This window comes from Sebastes fasciatus, chromosome 5 (assembly GCF_043250625.1).
Source record: "Sebastes fasciatus isolate fSebFas1 chromosome 5, fSebFas1.pri, whole genome shotgun sequence".
NCBI lineage: Eukaryota > Metazoa > Chordata > Actinopteri > Perciformes > Sebastidae > Sebastes > Sebastes fasciatus.
Window position 1 is genome coordinate 32313482 of NC_133799.1, and position 21417 is coordinate 32334898.

At 38.7% G+C, this 21417-nt stretch overlaps 1 protein-coding gene and 1 long non-coding RNA gene across 2 annotated transcripts; one reads left to right on the forward strand and one right to left on the reverse strand.

Moving 5' to 3' along the window:
• Positions 1–746: 746 nt before the first annotated feature.
• sox14 (SRY-box transcription factor 14) lies at positions 747–6198 on the reverse strand. The gene has a single exon (XM_074636495.1). The coding sequence runs from the start codon at positions 5533–5535 to the stop codon at positions 4822–4824; it is 714 nt and encodes a 237-aa protein (XP_074492596.1). The 5' UTR covers positions 5536–6198; the 3' UTR covers positions 747–4821.
• Positions 6199–7877: 1679 nt separating this feature from the next.
• On the forward strand, positions 7878–18958 carry LOC141768629 (uncharacterized). Its single transcript, XR_012594126.1, has 3 exons — positions 7878–8141; positions 18280–18339; positions 18458–18958. It is a non-coding gene; the product is annotated as an uncharacterized LOC141768629 (long non-coding RNA).
• The last annotated feature ends 2459 nt before the right edge of the window (positions 18959–21417 follow it).

Consider the following 21417-nt stretch of genomic DNA (forward strand, 5'->3'; position numbering starts at 1 on the left):
TTACCAAATTGCTGGTTTATTATTTTAATAATAAATAACAATTCAGTAAATTTATATCTATGTATTTATTTGCTACAATTTTTTTTTTCAAGTGAGAAAGGCAATTTTTAAGCCTGATATAAAAGAATGATCCCAGTTACTTCCACACAGTGAAGCATACTGTACATCTTGTTAATGAAACACTGGTATCGGATCGGTATTCGGTATCGGCCAATACCCAAAGCCCAGGTATCACTCTCGGTATCGGGGCTGAAAAAGTTGGATTGGTGCATCCCATAGTTTTAAGGGGTCATGAGACAAAAAGGTTGGAACCACTAAAGATGTGGTTTGTTTCTGCTAGGTCTTGTGGTGGAGGTGGGGGGTCCCATGTGACTTTGAATTTAAACCAAAAACTTTAAAGTGAGTGACATTAAACTGACATCAGTGATCAGTAATTCCCATTGACTTCAATGAGAGGCAGGAAGTATTTCCAAACAAAGACTTTTTCTAACAATGTGATGAAAAGTAACTAAATAAAAATCAAAGTGAGGAGCACTTCTTTACCCCTTTAAAGACTGCAGCCTGAGGACACCTGGGAAAATGTAAAATCATATTTAATAACTGTCTTAAATTATAGGCCTGTCTGCTTATATAAATAATAATAATAATAATCATCATCATAATCATAATCATAATAATAATAATAATAATAATGATAATAATCATCATTATAATAATTAAAACTGTTATTCAAAATGTTACTTTAAATGTAGAGGAAATTAAATGATTTTAATTAATTTTATTATGATCTGATATGCACATTTAAAGCTTATAGAAATATATTAGTACATTCTAAATATGAATATAATAGAGCAGGTGTTCTTTCAGAGCGGCCCGGGCAAATATCAGCATCAGCATCAGACATCAGGCCTAAAAAAAGCTGCAGGGAAGTTGTCACATGCAAAATCAAATGAGTATTGTTATTAGCAAATTAAAAAAAAAGTTGCAGGAAATTGCATGAAAACATTGTTGAAAAAGTCATGAAACAAGTGCAAGGAGTGAACTTTCCCCGCGCTGTCCGGTGCAGAAAATGAACCTGATGGATGTGCAACGTGTACAAAGCTTGTGCTTCTAAGTGAAGCATGTAATAAGATTCGATGCTTCCCATATCTGTGTCCGATGAACTCCAGAGAATTGACCATAATATATATATATATATATATAGGGCCCCACACATGCATGCATGCGTGAGCGTGTGCGTAAATAAACCAGAGACGCGCACTGTCTTTCTATGTGTCGGGGGATAAAAAGTCTCGGTGTAAATCACTTTTCCGACTGGCACAGCACATTAAACAGCCGTGGCGTGATTCCTTTTCTCTCAGCTCATCCGTTCCTCTTTTTTTTCTTCTTTATCAGCTCGTTCACGATTTCATTTCTTTCAAATGAGAATTCAGGGACCCCCAAATTCAAGCCCCCGCGTCTTCAAACAAACACAACTGTACGGTTTCTCTTTTTCTCCCGTCAAAAATGGTATCCCAGATTCAATTTTAGATAGACTAAGGATTTAGCCAGTGATGATTTTTTTTTTTTTTTTTTGGTCTTTCGGAGACAATATTTAATATGCTGAAATGAGATCAGTTTTTATCCCAACCCAAAATAATTTCTCAATATATATTTGTGTCAAATCTCGCGTTGACACAAGCCGGAATGCTATGCATCTTTGATAAGCGAGTTGGCCATATAATCCTCTTTTTTCTCTACACCATCATCAGAAGTAATGACACTCTCATCATCATCATCATCATCATCATCATCAATAGTACTTTTTTTTTAACCTCTCCTCGAGGGGTCCTTTTTTCCTCTTTTGATTTAGGAAATTAGTACGCCTAAATACAAAAAACACATTCTCAACAGCTACTTATCAAACTCCATTTAACTGAGGATGATTTCAGGGTAACATTAAAACACAATAATGTAAATGACCCATGGCTTTTAATTAAAAATGTCCTCGCTATTTTTGTTTCATCTGTTTAACATTTTTTTTTTTTTTTGGGAATGAAGTGTTGTGGAGGAGGGGAAAGTAAAAAAGCTTCTCTACTCTAACTCGCTCCTCGTTGACTTTTATCACTAAATGAAGCATATAAATGGCCTGAATTAAATAAAATAAAGAACAATTATCCTCTCCTTTTTCTCTGATCTGGCGCTGAAAAGGAGTCCTGGAGAGATAAGGCAGATTGAATTCTCTCTGTTGTGCTCCAATAAAAACGTCAAGGGGGAGGAGGGGGGATTTAAAAGCCTCCCTATAATTTCAAATCATAATTTCCCTCCCATTATACCTCTCAGATGCCGTTTATCGTTAAGGTTATTTATTTCAGGGCGTTGTAACCACAGTCAATTCCCGTGACTAAGTTGGATAATTACAGGTATAAGTGAGTGCGCACGGCAAAGAAACTTCACACAGCTTAAATAATAAAATATAAAATATAAAGCAAACTCTAAAAAACAACAGTTATATAATAGCCCATAGATAAAAGGTTATTCGCCTCATTTTCATCTTGCAAAAAAAAAAATGCTGTTACTCCTGAAAGTAATTATAATTGTCTAATTTCAAAGTTGAATTAGGATGCTTTAGGGGTTTGATGTAAAACTTCACATTCGGTTCAATGAAGTATCACCCTAATTTACAGCTCCAGATAAGAAATAAAGTCTGTCATAAAATATCTACCCGTCCTCCCTCCTTTCTTTCCTTTCCTTCCTTCCTTCCCCAGGATTGAATTGCACCTTGGGCAATAGTGCAGAATCTTAACTTCTCTCAGCATATGTTCCTGGCAGATAAGTAAACAATTTGGATGTGGAATGAAATTTTTAATTAATACTACAGTCGTCTAATATGAGGCTATATACACACACACACACACACACACCGCGGTGCGTAAAACCTGATCTCCATTACCAGAGAGCGCTCAATTCACATTTAAATCTTTATATCATTCCTCATGTTTTCATTTTGTCTTAATGGCAGTCAGGCCTATATATCAGCCACAAGTTTAGACAGGTTTAAACACGTATGAATGACTTGATGATAATAACCTTTAGCAGGTTTTTGGCTGCAACACCTTTTTTTTCTTCTTCTTCTTCTTCTTTTCTTTTTTTAAAAAGTAAACACACTGGCAGAGATATTTAAAAACCGCACTGGGCTGTTTTAGAGCCAGCAAGCGATACAAAAGAAAAAAATCACATCATCCATTAGTTAAACCTATAATTAAGAAGAAGAAGGCTCCCTCCTTGAAGTGATTAAGCAGTCAGACAAGTCGGACGGGCTGAATCCCTCCAGGGAGGCCTCTCTAGTCCTCCTCTCCTCTCCTCCTCTCCTCCTCCTGAACCTGAACTGTCAAACATCAAAAGATCACAACCGGGTCATACCATGGTCATAAAAACACCTCCAGTGTACCGCTGAACATGTCTCAAACCTGTTTCCAATAAATAAAGAATCATAATAAGAAGAATAAAAGCAGCAGCAGCCCAACGGCAATTAAAGCTTGTATGTGAAATGATCCGAGTGGAGGAGTTTGACAGCTTCAAAAAAGCCACACAGGAGAGAGAAGAATCGATTTGGTTAAAAAGAGGATTGATTTTGAAGGTTGTTATTCTACTAAGAGGAGTTTATTAATATTCAGTCTTTAGCCTATCAACAGTATTGATTAGTTTGGGGTCAAGTTGGGTTTGAAATGTTAAAAAAAAATCACAATTGTTTTAGTTAAAAAAAAATGTTTCAAACTCGTTTTTTGCAAATTATTATTTCCTTTTTAAGCATTTATTATTATTTTTGTATTTTCTTTGATTTAAAAATCGATTTAATGTTGCCTCTTTCTGCCAAGTTGAACTTCCCCGCAGCACTTGCACACTATCCCACTATCTTCGTCATCTCAAGCACCCAATAACCTACAAATACAGGAAATTGATAGCGTTGAAGACAGATTGTCTTTATTCGAAACGTCTTTGCTCAGCAATTGAACAAAGAGCAGGAGGTATCAACCTTCTAAAGATACAGTATCCTTTCCATAACATGACAGGTTTTTAAATTACCATCTTAGATGATAATACACATATAACTCCTGGAATTCAAATAGAAGTTAATCCTTAAAAAAACAAAAACAAAAACCAAAAAAAAAAAAGAATGACGCGTGTGACTATTATATTAGCACTGAACCACAGGAAAAATGCAAAATAAAAACATTTGGATGTAAATGAGTAGTTTTCTTTCTTGTCGTCATCTTAAATAGACTCGTCTAGTTTTTATGTGCCAGTGTTTTGATAAATATAAACAATATGACCCGTATATAATCCAGCCTATAAGGTCCTGATTTTGACCCAGAAAAAATCATAAAATTACGAGTGCCAAAATGTTAAGACTACTTAAGAGGCCTATACAGGAAATAGGAATGCTAATTGTGCAAGCCAAATTCTTTCAAAATAAAAGTACCCTATCAAGAATCAACACAAATCAGCATATCAGCATTAAAATGTACACAATAAATAAAGTTAAAGGCCTCCTTTTTTCTGGCTGCCATAAACGTTATAACATTTACATTTCTTACAGTTCACAGGGTCACCGTCCTTTTACACCAAAATCCCAGTTTGCTCAAGTCAGAAACTTGTTGGGTTTCTGGAAAAGTTTGTTTTCTTTTTTTTTTGTTGCCATATAAGTCCAAGGCAGTTTAATACTGTTCATGTCTTTTTTAATGGGGGTGGCGCGCGCTGTCCTGTAATATATTTACATGCATTTCAGTATTCAAGTGAATTAAAAAAAAAAAACGAGAAAAAAAGAGGAGTCTTTGAAGGTTACATGGCAGCGGCATGTGCGGATGAATATGGGTCTATCCCAGTCTTGGTCATACCTGGAAAAAGTATGTAGGCCACCGGGGGCTGTAAACTGGACGTGGACCAGGCCGTGCAGTTACACGGGACCACGTAGCCCGGGTTCGTGGGCGACGGGTGGGTGTGGGTGTGCTGACTGGGGCACCCGAGGGTGCCGAACGCGCCGTTCTGGTATCCCAACGAGGACGCATACGGCAAAGAGCCGCTCAACGCGTGCGGCATCTCCGTCATCTTCTGGATGGCGCTCGAGCTGAACTGGCTCGGGTCGAGGAAGGAGTACGGAGAGCTCGTGGGCGGCAGGAAGGCGCGAGCTTTGTCCGAGTGACCCAGCAGAGAGTCCGCGGCCCCCACCGACAGTCCCTTCAGGTGGTCGGTGTCTCCGAGGTAAGGCAGCGGGAACACGTAGCGGTCCTTCTTCAGCAGGTTCTTGGGTTTGCGCCTGGGTCGGTACTTGTAGTCGGGGTGCTCCTTCATGTGCTGAGCGCGCAGCCGCTTGGCCTCGTCGATGTAAGGTCTCTTCTCGGACTCGGACAGCAGCTTCCACTCGGCGCCCAGGCGTTTGCTGATCTCAGAGTTGTGCATTTTGGGGTTTTCTTGTGCCATTTTCCTCCTCTGGCCTCTGGACCAGACCATGAACGCATTCATGGGTCTCTTGATGTGGTCAGCAGGCTTTGACATCTTTAAAAAGTAGTGGACTTGTTTTTTATCCCCAATATAACGACGAGGAAAAAAGTTCTTATCGGAAAGGAAGGAAGGAAGGAAAGGGAGAAACTATTCACCTGTCTAGATGCCAGATACCAGTCATGTCAGAGATGTTCGGAGTCTGGGAAAAAAATAAAATAAAATCCAGCGCAAAAAAATTCTATTTTGCTTTTTTCTTCTTCTTCTTCTTCTTCTTCCCAGAGTTTAAAAACAACTGATGCGTTCAAGTCCGGTTTTACAACTCTCCTTCTTTCAGACCTGCGGCGCGCGATGCAGGGAGGCAAAAAAAGACATGGAAGATGCACACACGTAAAAGAAATCCACAAAGGTGAAAGCAATGTTCCGCAGTCAGTTTGCAGGAGTCGTAAAAAGTGTGTTTTTTCTCCTCTGCGACTCACTCTCCCTCTCTCTCTCTCTCTCTCTCTCTCTCTCTATCTCTCTCTCTCTCGGAGGTTTGTCGTCAAGCACCTGGCTTGGAAATGAGCGGAAGAGCGTGAATACGAGCCAAAAGCGGTGAAGTTCAAAGGCTGGGCTGGTTTGGTTTCTGCACGCAATCTGACATAATCTGCAGGGCGTTCACTCTCCAACCTGAGCGCACCAATCACCAATCAGCACCCAGACCGGCTACTAGAATACCTTCAGCTACAGAATACATGTACATTACAACATAAACAAAGAGCGGCTGGTAGGAGAAGGAGAATAAAATAAATAAGGAAAGAGAGGGGTGTGTGTGTGTGTGTGTGTAATACTCAGGATCCCTCCCAGATTCCATTTAATGTAATGAATCGCAACAAACATGCACCTTCAACCTCTTTTCCAGTTAAAACCTGACTTCAATCCAGAGAGGTGACTATACCGTGCAACCAATTTACTGTACAGCTTTACGCAGAGACACATATAGGGAGTTTTTTGTCGCCAAAATAGATATATGCCTTAATAGAGTTATTATTTATGTCATTTATTTTTTTGAGTGAGGGGGATGTATGATAACAATAATAATAATAAAAAATGATAATAATAATAATAATAATATAATAGTACTGTCAATAATAATAATGATAATGATAATACAAAAATAATAAGAATAATGAGAATAAAAAGAAAAATAATAATATAGGCTATTTATTCCTCCAAGAAAATGTTTATAAATGTAAATCTCCTTCCCTCCTGAGGATATCTTTTTTAAAAGTATAAAAAGGCAGCCCTCCATCTTGCTCAAAGACACTTCAACAGGGCTTTAACCCCCCCTCCCACATCCAGCTGCAGGGTGGTCACAAAACCCACAATGAGAAAGGGTTCACTATAGGAGGATGAAGAAATGTCATATTTAGCATCAGTATTTTTCAGTTGGTGTAACCTTTTTTCCAGCGTGTCACACACAGGATGCCAAAATAAAATACTATTTATATAGTTTATTTATATATACTACTCTATAGTAAAATGGCCAAACAAACGCAGCGCACATGCACATATATAACAAACACACGCGCACAGGTTTAATCCATCCACATTGAAGACTGGAAAAGCTCAACTGTGTAGTGACACAATTACAAACACCGAGAAAATATTACGTCAACTGTAAACGTTTAGAAACGCGCCATTGTCCGCCTGATAATTGTTGCATTAGCTCACATCTATTTGACAGTGTGCTTTTTAAAGGAGGCAGTGAGGAGTGATGGTTTTAAAATGCTAATTCCAATGAGGACCACTGCCTAATAGCCCTCGGGCTAATGTGTGTGTGATGTATGATTCCTTCAGCTGTGATTATTAAACGGAACGCGGACAGATGAGTGTTTTCACACCGTCTAAATGCTGCTGTTTGGAGACGACGAGTCTCTGGTTAGTTACACTGATAACTACATTTATTTAAGGTTGCTATAGGCCTACATATACAGTAGATGCGTGCACCCACACGCGGATGCTGTGCACCACATCCTATTGCAATTATCATCTCATCTTCCTCTGTGTGTGTTACACAAATAGGACGCCACTCCATAGATTATTCTTTACATCACACTGGCGTGCAATATTTCTAATATGCGTGAGAAGTACATTAAAATAAATAAATAAAATACTTTAAAAGCTGAAATGTGGTCTTGAATCTATATACATTTATTGGCCATATATTTTCAGTACTAACATTAAGGTTTTATTATACAAAACAGGAGAAAAAATACCATCTCATGCAGGCCAAAGTCAATTTATTTTTGTGCCCAAAATAGGGCAAAAGAATTGAGTTATATTTGCTCCTCTCATATTCCCATATATTTCCAACAGCATCTGTGTCTGTTTCTCACGCTCTCTCTCCGCTCCTCGTCTCCTCACACACGCATGCGTCAATCGGTGGAAGATTTCCATCATATCTTTCTTTACAAACCCTGAAATTATCGTTAAATTTGCGCGTTTTTGGGAGGAAAATCCCCCTCAGCCTCAATAGACCTACAGAACAATAAAGCCCACAGCTGAGGACGCCTCCGACGTTTCTTTTCTTTTTCTTTTTTTGTTGCCGACCGGATGCAAAAAGAAAAAGCTCCTGAAATCCTCCCCAATCGGCAGCTATGATGTTCATCAGCAACCATGAGGTAGTATACTGCATGTTCGGACTGTATATTTCAGCGTATTTTGAAGTTTTAAATTATGTCGGTGCTATCTTTTCCCTGAATGCAATTTGGCATGTAGGCTGCCACATATACATGCGCCAGCTTAGGCTTCATTTTGAGATCAATGAATTAGATAAGAGGGAATTATTTTAGGGGCTGAGCCTCGTGCTCTCACGAGGAGGGGGGAAGTCTACTATGTTCCTGTTTCAAAACCTGATTGTCTAATAAACGCACGCCTCAAAGTTCCCAAGACAATTGGACGGGATAATGAGAAAAGCAGTAGGTTTTAATTTGTCAAGGATTGAGATGATATTTGTTTTCCATCCACAGTTTTTTTTCTCAAATATAATCGTTGACACAGCCTATACTGCCTGTAATACAAAGGTAAAAAAAATACAGTTTAGAAATAAAATAGTTATGGTTTTACGCGTCACCATGTAACTTCTCTCCATCTCCAAACTTTACGCATTTGGAAATGTGAGAGGAGTTGATTGTCACAACAAACAGTAAGGTAAAATAAATGAAAAAATAATATTATAATACACAGTTTATTCTCTGATTTATATGATTTATTTGGTTTAGAAAAAGACTGTGAAAGTGGAAGCATATTAATAATAATAGCATTAACGACTGGATAGAGTTTATTTTTCATCTACCAGAACTCCAAATGACTTACTGTAATAAACAACTAATTCAAATGACACACAAACAGACACGCACTGGTGCGCGCGAGAGACCCTCCAACCCCCCACCCCACCCACACACACACACACACACACACACACACACACACACACACACACACACACACACACACAAAACTAGGATTATCTAAGGACACATGTCCATCCATCTCGTCTTAAACAGTGAATGTGGAGCGTCCTGACACACAGAGAGCCTATTAGCCCAGTGGGTCTCCCGTGGAGAGCACTGAGGTAAGCTCCACTACCGGAACTGTCCATGGTGCTGAAGCGGTAAGAGGGTTTCTTTACTGCACACTTGCGTCCTCCCTCAAAAACTCTTAAAAGCTAGGGTTGACATTTCAATGCCTTTTATTGTATTTCCATCCTATTTAGTGATGGTTCTCTCTTTTACAAAAAAATATAAAATATTAGAAAGACACAACTCACATGGTCTACAACTTTCCTAACTTTTTTTTTCTCCTCCCCAGTTTTTAAGCCTATTTTTCACAGTGTGGAAGAACTACTGCACATTTGGAACTAATACATTATGGCACCATAAATTATAATAAACACTTTTTTTTTTTATGTTGTCAAAATATATTTCTGTCACTTACTTTAGCAACAGTATGGGGATTCACTGTAAATTAGCAAGTGCCTTGTCAATACAGAATCTATTATAGCATTAGCTCTTGTGTGGTTATATCTAATTATTATTGGCAAGATGAATAGTTTGCATTGATAGATGGGTGACTTTATTGGAGATAACATAGGATACAAAATATGTTAAAAGGGGGAAATAAACACACAACGCCAAGCAACAACAAACTCAGAGAGTTGAGCGTGAGATCACCTTTTTAAAGAAGCGCTTGAGAGCTTCCTTCTGGTTGAAGGACAGTTTACTGGTATTGTGCCAGCAATTAGCCACTGCTATTTACAGTTTTCCTTAAATCATTCCCCAAACCTATTTCAAACACTGCAATCTAGACTATAGGGTTCCCCTTGTAAATCTCAAATTACTATTCAACACCTTCACTTTTAACTAACTCTGAATGAACTTAGAATGGTCAAAAATGTATGTGCATAAACTAGGGCTGTCAATCGATTAAAGATATTGAATCGCTATTAATCACATCATTGCCCATAGTTAATTGTGATTAATTGCAAAATAATCATACATGTTTTATCTGTTCAAAAAGAAGGGAGATTTGTCAAGTATTTAAGACTCTTATCAACATGGGAGTTGGTGACTATGCTTGCTTTATGCAAATGTATGTATATATTTATTATTGGAAATCATTTAATAACACAAAACAATGACAAATATTATCCAGAAACCCTCACAGGTACTGCATTTACCATAACAAATATGCTCTAATCATAACATGGCAAACTGCAGCCCAACAGGCAACAGTAGCTGTCAGTGTGTCAGTGTGCTGACTTGATTATGACTTGCCCCAAACTGCATGTGATTATCGTAAAGTGGGCATGTCTGTAAAGGGGAGACTCGTGGGTACCCATAGAACCCATTTACATTCACATATCTTGAGATCAGAGGTCAAGGGACTCCTTTGAAAATGGCCATGACATGACAGCCGTAGGATAAATACATTAGGGCTGCCCCCTCTTACTCAATTAGTCGACTAATCGGACGTTTTGGTCTTAGTCAACTAAGATTTCTTAAGTCAATTAGTTGTTTTTTATGCTTTTTTTCATGCTGAATGAGTTATTAACAAGAAACTTAAGAGCACATCTCTGGTAGATTTAAAGTGGTGCTTTTGCGTGATTCTTTGTGAAGAAATTCAGTTTAACTGATCTGTCAATTAAATCAACTAATTGACTAGTCGACTGAGAATTTATTTGATCAAGGACAGCCCTAAAACACACACGCTCACAAATAAATGTATTTCTGACATTCAAAGTTTTCAAAGAACGATATAAATTAATTGAATTCAGTCACTCGTTGAGCAGAATGGTGCGATCAGGATACAGAATCCTCACATGTCACTGCTCAGATTTCTCTATAAGAAAATGTTCAATTTGAAAAAAGGAACCATTTATCAGCTAAGGTACATAACACAATCTTTTTCTACCATGTAAATAGGATGTATTCTATCTCCTTCATTTATATTTTCACATGTTAAAATACTGGGTGTTCATGGTAAAGGCATCTGTTCCCAGTTCAGACTCATGTTACTGTGTTGCTGATACTTACAACATGTTAAGTGTACAAAAAGGCTTTCATTCAGCTATATGGATCTAATTCTAAAACTGAAATTCAGCTCATAATACAGTAGATCTTTTTACACTATCCGCTTACAAGTACTATTCATTGAAACTGAGAAGCAATCGAAACAGCAATGAGTGATATGTGAGATATATTTCCAGCATATATTACAGAAAATATCAATATACAGTATATCATACCTTTGTGGTTACAATTTCTCAGTAAGATAGTAAAGTCGGACTTGAATAAAATCTTTTAAAATGACTAAACTTAAGCCGTTCTCTCTTTTATTCTGCAACACTGGATAGTACAGAGCAGAGCAGAAAAAAATTAACAAAGGTTCAAGGCATCAGGTAATAATGAAAGGATAGGGGCAATACTTCAAAGACCACGAGGTCCACATCACACAATTATACAATACAATTAGGATTAAAGGGGCAAAAGAGATAACAGGAGATAGGGATAAATTATCACAAAAGGAAAGATGTGACTCTCTCCTGACCTTCATTAAGAGAAAAAAAAAACTCATTTAGAGCTGGCCTTCCTTGCAGGGGGATTTGAGTCTCTCACATGAGACTGTGACTCAGTAGATAAGATTTACGGAGTATAAATGAGAATCTGAACTACTGCTAAACAATAACATAAAGTGTATATCCAGAATAAAACAATATAATAAATAGTGCACAGATACACACATATATACATTTTACAATAAATACATTTCAATAATTGTTATACTGTAGAACCAGACTAATTTTGGACAGTTTCATGCTTACAAAGCATTAGTTTACTGTTAGGACATAATTTGGAAAATAAATAGTAGACACTTAGATTTAACTGTTATCAGGCCATTAAATAGGTGTTATCAGTCATTATAAGCACCAAAGATGTGGGCCATTAGGGGCCTACTAAACCTACTACGTTGTAAAATGTGAAAGTGAAATTTAAAAGCAACACGTTCTAACATGTTGTAAAACTGATTGAAACGTCACCTTTTGAACACAAACAAGAAGGCTTCTTTAGGTTTACGAAACAAGACTACAACTTCTTTAGATTTAGGCAAAATAATTACAACTTCTTTAGGGTTAGGCAATAAAACTACAACTTTAGGTTTAGGCAATAAAACTACAACTCCTTTAGATTTAGGCAATAAAATTACAACTTCTTTAGGTTTAGGCAATAAAACTACAACTTTAGGTTTAGACAATAAAACTACAACTTCTTTAGGTTTAGGCAAACAATTACAACTTCTTTAGGTTTAGGCAATAAAACTACAACTTCTTTACGTTTCGTAAACAAGACTACAACTTCTTTAGATTTAGGCAAAATAATTACAACTTCTTTAGGTTTAGGCAATAAAACTACAACTTTAGGTTTAGGCAATAAAACTACAACTCCTTTAGATTTAGGCAGTAAAATTACAACTTCTTTAGGTTTAGGCAATAAAACTACAACTTCTTTAGGTTTAGGCAATAAAACTACAACTTTAGGTTTAGACAATAAAACTACAACTTCTTTAGGTTTAGGCAAAAAAAACAGTTACATTTAGGCAATAAAACTTCAACTTCTTTAGGTTTAGGCAAAAAAACACTTAGTTAAGTTTAGGGAAACATTGTGTTTGGGCTAAAATAACTACGATCTCAAAGACAACTAAACATTGTTGGTTTCACACGGAGGCAAACTTCGGTCTCGTCGGTTAAAGTCCTGTAGTTTTGTGTCCCATCCATCTTCCCGACCTTCTCCCCTTATGGAGTATCACACTGTCTATACTACAGCACCTGACTTCCGCTTCTGCTCCTGTCATAATTACTACGGTCGCTAGAGGTCGCTGTCATGTTCTTTTATACCTTCTTTCGGTGATCTACCATGTGAATAGATGATAAAACCTACTAGTGTGTGTAGTAGGCCTCTATTGACCCACATCTATGGGGCTTATATCAACTAATAATGCCTATTTAATAGCCTAACAACAGTCTAATCGGCTGAATACTGAGATAATCCTTTTTTGATGACAGCATTTAACATTTTGTATAACTCTTTCAGCTGTCTAAGTTGACACCTTGAGGTTGTTGACTGTTTTTATGGTGTGTGCTCATGTTTATTCAATCAACAGCTTCAAAAGTGATATGGCCTAAAATATTATCCAATAAATAATTTGACTATAGTGCTAAGAAAATGAACCAATCAATGTGGAATTGTTGCTTTGGTCTGTAAGTGCTGCTTGATCAACTTAATTCTAGTAGCCATAATACTTTGTCAGTGTCCCTACTAACAAACAATCCAACAACTTTACAAGCTGAGCAAGGTAAGATAAGTTGGATAATCTTCCTCTTACAGAGATACTACTCTATTAAACTACCCTATACAGGAAGATCCAGCTCCTCTTCAAAGACTGAATCTTCCAGTTATTTTGGGCTATTCCTTTCGCTCTTTCCCGCTAGACAGGACACATCTGCTTTTAGCTGATGATGTCTTGACAGTGCAATCAACAAATTTGTTTTTGTGTGTATGGATGACATCTTGATCAGTCAGTTGAGCTCCAAAGATGAGAATGGCATGCTGACCAGGGTTATCTGACTCTGGCTCAACCCTCCTTTTGTCAATTCAAACCAAACCAGTCAATCTGGGTTGAACCCTGGTCAGTGACTACAACCACTCAGAAGAATTGCTACTAAACTATGACACCGACTGTTTACAATTACTATCCAACCTGATCTCACGGGAAGGTGTATAAATAGTACATTACATTACAAGGACATTCTGCATGTCATGAGGACGCCACTTTTCGTGTGTCTTTTGTACACCACGCAACAAAACTATAGTAACGTTAGTCAGATTTAAGCGACAAAACCACTTCAGTTCAGGACAAAAATCAGGATTGGGCTTAAAATACGTAAGTAGACTAAGTATGTATGCAAACAATGTAACAGAAGTACGGAAAAACATTACCAACGTCACTAACGTAACATTAAAAAAAAAGTACTAGTCTCGAACACCGTTCTCATGGTTACAAGTGCTGTTTGTTTGGTTGAAAGTCCTGTGTTTGTTGGTCCCATCCTTCTCCTCTCCCGCCCACCGTAAGCAGTCTTTCTCACTTTTTATTCTATGTCACTAGCGCTGAGCGTAGCATATTTACGCAGATGCATTTAGATTGCAGTCAGTACAGACTACATGGCATAGAAATTCCACGCCAAAAGCCCAAAACTTACAACACTTAAGCTATATTCACACTACAAGTCTCAACAAAGACCAGCCCAACCTTATTTATAATGCGTCACGCCCCTCACAAAGCGATAAGTGTAGGGTGTCAGTTTGTTGATTCGCGTCACCGGCTTCGATTGAAAATGACTTGTAGCCTGCTGCTGTGTGAATACAGCTTCACCTATATTCCAACTGCATTCCAACCTTTGAATGTAGGACACTGCTCTGATGTTTACATTTCAACTGCACCTTTGTTTATATATAGAACTCTACACAGATGTTTACATTCCAACTGCACATTAGTATAGTCCTTTGTACATATTTATTCCCAATTATTACTTGTATATAGGGCCACTACAACTCAGCAAATGTGCAATATCCAGAAGTGCAATATCATCACTCTCTGACTTACTCAAGGCAAATACATATTTTTTTATCTATAAATATGTATTTTTATTCTTCTTCATTTCTAAATTACTGTTTGATTTGTGTGAACGCATCGTCAGGATTGTTACTTACTTTCGTTGTACTTTGTGCAATGACAATAAAGAAAAAATTCTGTTCTATTCTATATTTTGATCGTCATTTGGCGCTTTTACAACACCTTGTGAAGACTCAGGGTATCTTCAGCAGTACAGAGGAACAGAAAAATATGATCTCTTTGAATCGCTCTGTAACTGTGCTCCCATATTGATTCATGTAAACTCCTCATCGTCTTTTGTTTGGAGGTTGATGCCTCCAATGTGGAATTAGGGGTTCCTCCTCTACCAACTGTCTCTCAAGGTCCAGAAGGTCCGCCCTTGTGCCTTCCTTCCTTTCCTCAAATCTGCTAAACACAACTATGAAATCAGCTGCTGGGCGCTGCAGACTATGCAGGAGGCCCTAGTAGAATGGAAGGAAAAACCAAAACACCCTTGGACTGTTTATAGGAACCTAGCCTTCATCCAGACAGCAAAGGCCCAACTATTGGTGATCCACTTGGACTCTAATCCTCATTAATTTTACACCGTCCAAGAATCAGAAATCTGGTGGTGGTTTCCACCTCATCCATAGCTATGCAATCTCAGGTCCTCCAATGGCTCAATTCCTCCAGCCTCCCCTGTCATCCTATTGTCCGTTGCACACATTCCTTCTTCCAGCAATGGTCCTGATGACATTCCATGGAGGCAAATGCACGAACGTTTTCTACCTTTCTGGAACCATGATGTTCCCACATCTCCAGTAACACACTCACTGGTTTTCTGCCATTTGGAAGACAACACCATCATCGTTTCCTACGAGGCGGCTCACTTTGTCCTGTACCCTAAACGTTCTCCTGCCAATGAAGCAGCCCAACCCATGATCAATCACATCTTCTCCGGGACATTGTATGCAATACAGAACCACAATTAATGTCTTGGTTCTGTGAAGTCTTCTGCTAACTTTTGGGCTCTTCCATCAATCTAACCTCCCACTTCTTTCTTGGGACACTTCAACAAGGGCCTTGAAGGTACCCTCCACTTCCTGGTGTCAGGGAATGTACCACTTGGAGCAGTCAACTCTAGGATCTGAGCACTACATATTTCTTTAATGTTCTTCTAGGGGGCCTTCTCAGTGTTACTAGGTTACCAACAACCTGTCTTCCCAAGGCAGGAGAAAGAAGGCAATATGGGGCCGTGTCTGCTTTAGCTTTTGTCAGTCAGACATGCAAAAAGCTCTTGGTTCACGGTGCTGCGATGCCAGAGAACAACAGCAATCCCATTGTAGTCAGCAGTCCTGCAGGAGGCTACATCACAGTACACAGCAGAAGACATAGCTCTGCATCAAAGATCTCCAAGATTTTCAGCAAGTCACCAAATGTTTGTCCTTTTAAGCTCCTGCTACTCCCCAGGTCCCAAACCAACACTGCCAACATGCCTCATAGATTGTGAACCCACCTTCACTGTCCACAGCCTGCTGAGAGTGCACTACCTGCATGAATTGGGGTCCAAAACATGCTCCCGGATCCTTGCACGCCTATCTTGGATGCAGATCCCAACTCATCCCAAGTAATCTATGGACATCAAACTGCATGCAACAAACACACGTCCTCAGGCTGCATTCACACCAGATCAGGTGTTGTGGCGATTTGCCGCAGGCTTGTGCAGCTATGTGGGAGAGTCCCTTTATGGCCCATTGACTGCAATTAATGTCTTTTGTTCCCTCGTGGCTGGGTTGTACAACTCTGGTTAGTCGGTTACGTGATTGACAACCGCAGCGTGACGTCAGGGTGCATTTCTCCAAAAGTTGATTCTGATTCTACTTTTCCACCGCAGGCCGGCAACTCCTGCGGCTGCCGCAACCCAAACGCACTACCCCCATTCATAATGAATGGCCGCCATATCTGGTGTGAAAGTGAATGCAGCCTTAGCAGAAAGGTTCCTGTCATGGCTGTGCCAACAACCATACCCCTACCTCTGTCATCCTCCTTTGTACCCTATGAAGTTTATGCTGAAGACATACAAGTCAAAATGAGAGGTCTATGGATCAATTATCATTATCAAATTATTATAAAAAGAATTTTCAGAAAGTCCTTGTTTGTCCTTCCTGAGCTCTGGCATATGGTTGTGGTGGTAGGCCAGCCTGGTCGCACAAAAAGGCGTATGGAAGACACAATAATTAGCAAAGCATTTAGCGTGCAGTAAGAACGCCATTCCTGCTTTTGGCATGTCATTTGCCATGTAGTCTTTACTGACTGCAATGTAAATGCATCCGCGTAAATAGTCTACGCTAACGAGCAAGCTAGGAACGTAGAATAAAAAGTGAGAAAGACTGCTTATGGCAGGTGGGTGTGGAGGTGGATTGGTCCAACAAACACAGGACTTTCAGTCAGGAGACCAGTGTTCAAAACTGGTGTTTTGTTTTGTAAGTTATGTTAGATACGTTAGCTACATTTGTTACGTTAGTGACGCATTTTTTAGTGACATTTGTGACATGTTTTCCGTACTTATGTTACGTTGTTTCCGTATTTATTTTACTTGGTTTACATACTTATTTTAAGCCCAACCATGATGTTTTTCCTTTGTTGCCCAAACTGCAGACGTTACCGTAGTTTTGTTGCGTGGCGTACGAATGACACGAGAATAGGAGCATACAATGACACACGAAAAGCCAAAAATGCATCCTCATGACATGCAGAATGTTGTGCTATTTATATGCCTGCCCGTGATATCGGGTCGGGCAGGCACAGAATTCTGAACTAACCTTGAGTGACACAACTCCCTTAAGATCGAGATTACATGATGAGGGTCCAGTTTTGCGTTAATTACTTAACGCAAAACTGGACTAAGCTTTTGTGTTGATTTAAAAGTATATATTTCATATTCATAAATTAATCTGTTTTAACTTGAAAATGTAACAACTTGTTTTTGAAAGAGTTCCGTTCTCTTAATGCCATAGAAAACTTGAACAAACACACTAAATAACATCATAAGAAAATGATGATGTACACCTCTGACAACAGCTGGCTCCCAACTGTGATGTTATTCGCTTTTACACTACACTGTATTTGGAGAAATTCTCAAATTAAAAAAGCTGTTCTTTTAAAGTAAAATAGCCACGATAAAACCTATGACATATTTATACTCACTCATTAACTCTCATTATAGCCCAAAGCCATATCTCATCAGTGGACATAATTTGTCTGTTGCAGTGCGTGCCCAGCATTGACATTCAGGCTCTCTACGTTTTAATAAATACAACACAGAATATTGTGAAATATAATGTTTTGATTAATTGGATTTGGTGGTTATATTACAGTGTAGACACCCAGGGGGTAAGTGTGGCATTTACTGGGGAAGCATATCTTGGAGGTCAACTGCCCTGAGAAACTATAAAGACCTACGTATGAGTCGAGTAAAAGCCAGATCAAAATATATCTTCATAGATCAATAATGTGAATACAAACAAAAACATACACACATCCTATACCTGTATTCATTTTAACATTGCTTTATTTTTACATAACCTCTCTTTTTTTTATCTCTCACCATAGGGCTACCAGTGAGTCTGAGACCCGATCCTCAAGACATGGTGCAAAGCTCCCGTGAGTCAGGTGATGAATTATAAACTGAAATTGAAAATCAATATTCCACAGTGCTTCTCGTGAATGTCTCAGAATTATACATATCAATCAACCCCCTCTTGTACCTTTTCTCCCCATTTGTTTACAGAATTTGTATCCTGAGTTAATAAGCGGGACAAACAGCTGCTTGTGAAATCGGAGCTGGACCGTAGGTATTGTAAAATCAAAAACAGAGACAACTTAAATGTAAAATAACGAGAGAGAAAAAAAGACGGTTCAAGAATGGAAAAGCTTTTGAAGCCAGACAGACTGATGGAGAAAAAAAAAAGTACAATTCTACAAATCTGTATCAGTGAATGATTAATTAATTTTTGTTGAATGATCTGTTCTAGGCTTGCGAGATATCAGTTCCCATTTCATTTACACTTTTACAGAAGATCTCAAGAGACCGCTAGTTCAAAAGACGGTTCAATTTAGAGTTCCCATCGGAAATGGTTTCAGAAAGTCTTTGCCATACGTTGGGCTTTGATGTGTTTTAACTGTCATAATCTTGCTGTTCAGAGATGGGGGAAAATAAATTCTGTTAATTTCCAATAGCATGTGCTCTTTTCTTTCTTGACTTCACATAAGATACTTCACAAAAATATGAAAACATTATTGCAGACATATCAACATAGAACATTTTTCTAGGTGTATAATGATCATAAATCTATTATTTAAAAGAAAAGCTCTACTCCTGACTGTTATCTTATAATTTTGTAAACAAAAAGATAAAAGATTTTAAATGAATCACAGCAATTTCTGAAGGCTGGCCCACACTAAAAGATTTTTCAAATGTGACAGACCCCACACATAATGACATGTTGTGATAAATTTAACAGTTTTGTTCCTATAGTGTGTGGTGAGCAACGATTTGGCCAAAACAGCACACCACACACTAACAGACTCTATTCATGAACAACAAGAAAAAAAAACGTAAATCTCGCAAAATCTCTCAAAAATGACTTTAGTGTGAACAAACATGGCGGACGACGGGCTGGAAGAATTAGCGATTAGTGACAACTTTGTACTGAAAATTCACGAAGGATGAATGGATGAAGTCAAGGAGACATGTTAAATAAACACTTGTGTTGTTGCCACAAATGAACAAGTTGGTCCTCCATTTCTGAGGTCCATCTTAATACTACTCTGTGCTTCGCATTTTGCATTAGCTCATGCATTAGCTCATGCATTAGCTCATGCATTAGCTCATGCATTAGCGGCGGCCGCCATGACGGAAGTGGTTGTCCTTCCGCTTCAGTCAGCTTGGTTCCAACTGGCTGTCGTTCTTTCCCACGTGACTGCGTCATTGGCTGTCCTTGGGGCTCCCCACACACAACAAGATTTCCGATCGTAAATATTGAACATGTTAAATATTTATGATTTGAGATCGGTGCGCCCAAAACACTATGTAAAAAACACTCTTACCATACCTCACACCACAGGAATATCTGGAAAGATAATCTTCAGAAACATTAAAAAACTGATGATCGTCGGGAGGGGGGGAATCAGGCCCAAAATTGTCTTGATTCTCGTGCAGTGTGTACCCGGCATTAGTCTATTGAGCTTGACCTCCATCATGTCATAGTTGGAAGGTGACTTGGTGTCAAAGAATCTGCTTTGGACCCGGCAGCTCATTTATTAATGAAAGAAAAGATTGATTTCCTGTCATATGCATTTGTTCCATATTTTTTTTTAAATAGTAGTTGTCTTTGGCTCACATTATGACCCACACGTTGCTTTCTAATAAGTGCCACATTTAGATATAGTCCGATCTTTGATAGCTGTTTATTCAAAAGCAAACAAAACTTGAAAAGAGGATATAACCTCGACTCAGAACTCTGGAGGGGTGGACTAAGATTGAAATTGGTCTGACTCTCTCCCTCTCTCTCTTGAATTGAGGGTCCATTGTAGTGCGTCAAACAAAAGCTTTTTATCAGAGGCTCTTAATGTAACCCCCTCCCCTCACTCTCACGGCCACCAACTCGTTCTTCTCTTCCTCTCTTTTCTCATTCATTTATTCCACTGTGTGTGGAAATAGGCTGGGCAACAATTAATTTCAGAGTGAATTCAGGCAGGATCTATTACCCCTCTCTGCCTCTATTGCTCTAATGGAAATCTATTTCACTTCTCTTTTGTGTCCAATATAATTTAATGCCCATTTTATTAATGGCCTGAAATAATTACGGAAGGCTTTTGTGATTCTTGAGTATGTTTCATTTAATTGTGTAATAAATGTCTAATCAGGGCTCCCATCTGAAGCCATTATGGCATTAAAATTAACAATTACGCCACAAATGTCTTGGTGAATGCGTTGGGGTCTATAGAAATCGTTGCTGATAACAAGACACATATAAATCATTCATGAGAATTTTTTCAGAGAAAAGCGGAGTGAGAGATAGGAGGATGGGAGGGGGAGAAAAAGAAGTGGGGGAAGAAAAGAGGAGAAGAAAGAGGCTGAGTTTTCTTTATTCCATTGAAAAACCGGGGATGGCCAAAAGATAGGGCATTTTAAAACTGTGTCACCCTCTCCAGTTCCTTTCTTCCCCTGTCTCTCTCTATCTCCCTTTAATTTGCCTTCCTCTTTATTTTTGAAGTGACAGATTTCACTTTGGGAATTCATTAACCGTTAACTTGGGCGATAAAATATCTATCAGGCCCTCTGCCCGGTTCCTTTGCTAAGCTGCGTGGCGCTCCGGTTCAACGTTGTGGGTGACCGAAGGCAATTAAAGAGGCTTCACACTCTCTCACTCTCCCAGTGTCACTTTCTCAGTGAAAACAGGAAGGCTGCTCAACGTACCAGCAAGAATTGTTTTCTTAGTAGCCAAGTATCCAAATTTCATGGTATGGGGAAACTCCATCTGCCACTAAAAACCCTCGTCAGTTCCTCTGGTTCATTTCCAAGCTAATATACTACAATTGGTTTTGGTGAATCTATTTTAATAGCATAAGGTTTTGGCCTTCTTTGTTCTCTATTACCATGATGCACAAAGGGCCTCCCCGGGCAATGGATTGGTCCTAACCAGACTCTTTCAAGTGACAGAGTCAAGGAAAGTGACTTTGATGTAG

What these genes read in the sequence shown, in the direction of transcription:
- sox14 (XM_074636495.1), bottom strand. Translation starts at nt 5,535, where the DNA reads ATGTCAAAGCCTGCTGACCACATCAAGAGACCCATGAATGCGTTCATG.